Source organism: Armigeres subalbatus, chromosome 3 (assembly GCF_024139115.2).
Source record: "Armigeres subalbatus isolate Guangzhou_Male chromosome 3, GZ_Asu_2, whole genome shotgun sequence".
NCBI classification, from domain to species: domain Eukaryota; kingdom Metazoa; phylum Arthropoda; class Insecta; order Diptera; family Culicidae; genus Armigeres; species Armigeres subalbatus.
In genome coordinates this window covers 176,227,073-176,232,990 of record NC_085141.1, presented here as the reverse complement: position 1 = coordinate 176,232,990, position 5,918 = coordinate 176,227,073, and the positions used below count along the sequence as shown (strand labels likewise).

Below are 5,918 nucleotides of genomic sequence, written 5' to 3'. Positions count from 1 at the left end.
TATATATATATATATATATATATATATATATATATATATATATATATATATAAATGCCCTACATTTGCTTGAGTAAATAAGGGCTTAATAGTTAGAAACAAAGCAATTCTAATTATGTATTTAGATATTAGTTTTATTTCCAGAGGTTCTGAATAAACAAAATGCTAATAATTCTACACAGCATGGAAGTTGTCGTTTCCAATATAAATACCTATAATCAAACTCCATAGATATAAAAGTTAGAAGTTAAATGTAAATACGTTACGTTTATACAGATCCTACGTCTACTCGCGGTTATTATAAAACATTACCCATTGCTCGCTTTTTCCATAAGACAATAAACAATTATTAATATAAAATTCAAATCATTTTCAGCTGGAAAGCTAAGCCCGCGGGCCGCACTTTTGTTTTGCTTTGATCGTTTTGTATCGAGTGAATTTAACACTAACATCCGTTTTATTACCCTCAGCAGATAGATACATTTCAAGCTCTATCTGGTAAAAGGGCGAATGTTGCAAGAGAATTCTCTACGTCGACTTTCCCTCTTTTGAATAATAGTGACAAGCAGGGGATTTCTTTGCAGTTTATCACCTCAGAATGCAAGTTCGCATTGTCTTCTATCGTTCTGAGGTGATAAACCACGAAGAAATCCGCTGCTTGTCACTTTTATTCAAAAGAGGGGAAGTCGACGAAGAGAATTCTCTCTTGCAACATTCGCCCTTATTCCAAATAGAGCTTGATTTCAAAGCTTTCGACCAAGTGCTAAATTGTATGGTCAAAGCTTCTTTTTATTGTGTGAGAAGCAAATCAAGGAAAAAACGCCCAAAATGCTGAGCAGCACTGGGTTATGGCATGGCATTACCAAGTCGGAGATGACAGTTTCAACGGTAGGGTCAATGAGACATTCGAGACATTTGACAAAATATTGCCAAACAAATCGAACGTAAAGGAATAGGTGGCTTTATGGTTTTATGTTTTCTAAATTAACAATTTCAGTTTATAGAGGAACTGTTCCGATCTCCTGTACATATATTCATCCACTGTACATATATTTACTCACTGTACATATATTTATCCAGGAATTGAATCCTAAAGAGAAAGAACAAGTCTCTCACTTAACATCTCTGTATACATATACGATATGTAGCATACCGCGAGAAACTTTTTTTGCAAGCTGTCATGATAGAGAACTGATTCGAGAGGCTATACCCCATGATAAATTTCTTTTAGAAAGCTCCAAATGCGGGGAGCATTGGCTCTGATGATGCATTTTAACTTGTTCTACACAGCTGTGCAGTAACCAACACGAAAGGAGCGAAAACAAAGCGAGAATCACCATTTTTCTGTGGGGCTGCCTATCCGATTCTGTTTTTTCGCACTTGTATACAAGTTTGATAAATTTGTTATCATGGCTTGTTATGATTCGGAACAGTTTTTGCCTCTCTTTTATCGTTGTAGGGTTACCTATTGAGAGCAGTTATTGAAAAAAATCAGATCATATGTAAAAATCGACTAAATTCATGAAAAATTGATGCTTTACTGCGGCCTAATCGCTGATGCTTTTTAGATCGTTGAAATTTGGCGTTCGTTGATTCAAAGTTTAAAGATCTTCATCGCTCACCAATGGGAGACAACTGAGCGAGGCAAATCACCTGGTAACCTAATAATGAGTGTTGTTGCCACACGCTGTTAGAAAAATATTTTCAGACATTAGGAAAATTTAGTCCGCTATGAGAATGGAACTCTGATACATTGCATCAGAGGCTTTGATACTTTCTCTCCTCCATCCCAGCAACTTGCAAGTAGAGTGAATGAAGCAGAACACCTGATGTGTTTTGATGTTTTAGTTGCTTGGCGAACTCGGTTGCTCGTTGTTTACGGAGCAACGATCGCTCATAATCGTTGTTTGGTATCCATCTGAGCAAGGCTCTTCACTCACTGGCGTAGATCAATGCTAGTCCGCTTCACTCACGCTTTCAATGCCTGATTGAGAGCGATTTCTGCAAACCCCAAGGGGCAACTAACTCTAAACTTTGCTTTTGTATTACTCATGTTCCTACAATAGTATTTCGTGATATTTCTAGTATCCATGATTTTCCACAAACAAACATTCGATTGCTAGTTCGGTTGTTATGGCGTTTGCCAGTAAGTTGTTGAAACACAGTGTTCCCCCGTTTTGGAAACACCTGATTTCTACTGTCTACAGATTCTAGGAAACATTCAAACTGCATTTTATATTCCTTATGCCATCAAACAAAAACAGGAGCCCTAGAGATTGTCCAAAAAATATTAGTATTAGAAATAGGTAGTTGTTCAGTGATTTTTTAGAACTTGAAGGAGACAGAAATTATGTGTTGCATAAAACGGGGTGCACTGTGTTGACTGTGTGGTGTTGCTTCATGCTTTGCCAACCAGGGCTCTTTGATCAATTTGCCATAGATACAACGTAGTTTTTCGCTAGTATTTGTTAGTATTTCTGAATACTGTCGAAAGTTTAGAGTTAGTTGCCCCTTGGCAAACCCTGTATCCATCTCATCGCTAAACAAAGAAATACGGCACCAAATTCGTCGCTTCTTTTTGCCAACATGCGTGCTAACTGCTGAAAAAATCACAAGAATAATAAACAAACCAAATTCCTTTCCATTGCTTTGTTTTTAATGGGATGGAAATAGGAGCTATGAGATGAAGTGGGGGAACCGTTCCCTTAGCTACAATGAAAATCAGTTATTTGGCTCTTCCATGGTCCAGCAAAAAATCAACTTAAAAAGTTCGACACGCTTTTAGAAAGGTACCAATGAAATAAATCATTTTGTTGAAGATCTCACTTTTTCGTTTACATTCATAGCATCTAGGGCAAAAGACCCAATAGTGGAGGAACTAAGCACGTTCCAACGCGAATTTCTCCATAACACCTAATCCATACTTCATTTCCCTCACCTTTATAATGCATCGGAAAGCTCATTATCTCTATTTTATTCGAAACGTGCCATCATTTCATAAAAATCCTTTATTGTTACCTAAAATCAATCCTCCAATTATTGGTACAGTGTTACAATAGTTGCGGTATTTTGTTATTCGCGTTCCTATAGTTGCGAATCCCATAGGTTTTATACGGGATTCGCAACTATTGGAACACTACCGCAACTATTGGTGCAAGTGAAAGAAAAAAATTAAGTATTTTAAAGATACTTTACCAGTTTCAATGAGATTCCAATGTTATTTTTGTTTCCTTCGTGTTATGACAGGTCGACTAATTGATCGGTGATGTGGGTTACTGCGTTTAATTTGTAAATTCCCTGCAAACCGTACTACCGCAACTATAGAAACACCCACGACTATCGGAACTGTTACCCTAATATAATTTGCCATTAGTTCAAGCGCCCCACGCCGTCACCGGGAACCGATGCCCTTCTTTGCTAAGCACTAGGCACAACTCTGCTTGAAATAACATACAAACACAGGCATATGCAATTCATAAAACTGATAAACTCATTCCTCAATAGAGAATCTCTACTACAAACTGTGGTCAGTTTCAAATGAGCTATCGCTCAGCAAGGGACGTGAACTTTACTCGTACGTTCCATCCATTCAATAGCCATGATGACGACGACGCCGCTAGTCTGGGCTCCGTGCTGCAACGATGAAGTCGAGATTATCTTCTACGATGAAGAGTACCGTGAGCAGTCGATGGATGTTTTGCGGAAGTCATTTTTTCTCAACGAATGCGTTTGCATCGGGTCGGAAGTGAACTTGGATCTGCAAGCGCAAGTCGATTTGGAACAACTCTGCCTGGACGTGGGTCGTAGTGGAACGTCTCTGATTGCGAGGCACGTGCCTAGTAACAAAATCGTTGGCGTTTCGTTCAATGTGTTACAGGTGAGTAAAACTGTAATTATTTTAAAATATTTAGGGGAAATAACGGCTTTGTCCGGTTTATTATCAGCAACTTAATATTTTGTGTATCAACATGCTGAAATTCGGCAATAACAATCCACGGGCCAAATTTGAACATAACAGTCATGCCGAAGCCGTAATTTCCCCTATATTGCATATTACAATCGTCATAATAAATTGCATTCAATGATTTGCATTTTTGATATTTTCAGACGCCAAGCGCACCCGGCGATCTCAACTACTTTGAGACGTTCCGCGATCAGCACTGCATATCGGAAAGTTCTAAGAATCTCATGCAGTACATGATCACGATGGACGGCAAGGTGAACCTGTTCGAAAAATTCAACATTGACTGTCTATTCGAAATCATGTTCCTGGCCACGCTTCCGGAATTCGAAGGGAAGGGCATCGGATCAGCGCTAGTATCTTGTTCCATTGAACTGGCTAAACTGTTGAAAGATGGTCAAGCAACAGAGAATCTCCCAGACGATTCCAAGCACAAGCGACCAAAACTGGTATCAGCGCTGTTCACTTCGAAAATTTCACAACGAGTGGGAATGAAAAATCATTTCGAGGCAATAAATGAAGTTCCGCATGCGGAATTCGTGTTTCGTGGTAAAACGTACACCGATCGTATAGGGCCTGAGCATCCAACATCAATACTGGTAGTGAGAGAAATCTGATGTGATAATTGGCACAGTTAAGCATCCAACGAGCAGTGACCCATATGATTGACAAAAAAAGTGCTCATGAAAAATTGCTAAAACAAAAATGAAGAAAATTTCCATAAACATGCATGAGCTATAAATGAGAATTAAAACAATTATTAAATTAAAAATCGTAGTACAACATCAGCTATATAAAATTCAAAATTTCCAAAAATAAACCAGAACAGCTCATACAAGATTTGAACGGTTATAGGATTTTCTACCCAATGCTTGAAATTTGATTATTGCTTTTTAGTAATTTTTTTTTCAATTAAGATGAAACGAATCAGTATTCAATTTCAAAATTACATTACTATTTCTTAAGCACATATCACTCAAAAAAGAAACATATATCCACAAACAGCATTTTTATTTATGCTGCTTTATAACATGAGTAAAAATACGATTATCAGTTGTGTTTTGTGTTCATCGACTCACGATTGTTCGTCCTTTAATATTTAATTAGAAAATATGTGTGGTTTGTATGATGGATTTTTTTTATTAAATCTTTATTATCGTGATTTCTAAACTAAATAAAGTTCATCACAATTTGTATGATGGAATATTTTCACCCGTTTTATATCGAATTGATATTTTGTTCCATCTAATTTCACTATTTTGTGGAGTCAAATATGAGACACCGGAAATCGCCTTCTTACTCTTGAAATCGAAATATGTATCTGTAGTGTAGTGTAGTGTAGTTAAATGGAATGATATGAATATTCCAATTATCCCTGCATTATTGCTAATTTTAAAGCTTTTTGTGAACATTTATTTTTATGTTAAGGGGGGTTTATTGTGTTGTCGACGCAAATAATGCTTATCTCACCGAAATAAACTGACGCACGTTATCTGTACGCCGACTGATACAGCAACGATTAATATAGTTGTGCTCCAGATATTCGAAAATATTATGTAAAAGCCAATAATTGAGTTCGACTAAATCATGCAGGTTTTTTTAAACAATATACTCATTTGCAATAAATGTTTAATAGTTCACATGATTTTTAATGTATTTCTTGTTAAATTGGGTTGAACTTTCATATAAGTATTAACTCCATGGGTCGATTGTCATTATAATTTGAATATACAGTAATACCTCGATATAACGTAACCTCGATATAACGTAACCTCGATATAACGTAACTCGATATAACGTAATTTTTACCTCGATATAACGTAACTTTTTTTTTGCTCCCATTTTTAACAGATTTCATTATAAACGTGATTCATTGAGTATAAAAATATTTTTTCAATTCTAGGCCACTTTAGGACCATCCTCAACAGACATAGGGTGGAGGGAAGAATCTAAGATTT

At 36.6% G+C, this 5,918-nt stretch overlaps 1 protein-coding gene across 1 annotated transcript; it reads left to right on the top strand.

Moving 5' to 3' along the window:
- Positions 1 to 3,518: 3,518 nt before the first annotated feature.
- Positions 3,519 to 5,600, top strand: LOC134228101 (uncharacterized). The gene is made up of 2 exons (XM_062709884.1): positions 3,519 to 3,876; positions 4,107 to 5,600. The coding sequence occupies exons 1-2, from the start codon at positions 3,598 to 3,600 to the stop codon at positions 4,575 to 4,577; spliced, it is 750 nt and encodes a 249-aa protein (XP_062565868.1). The 5' UTR covers positions 3,519 to 3,597; the 3' UTR covers positions 4,578 to 5,600.
- Positions 5,601 to 5,918: the final 318 nt, after the last annotated feature.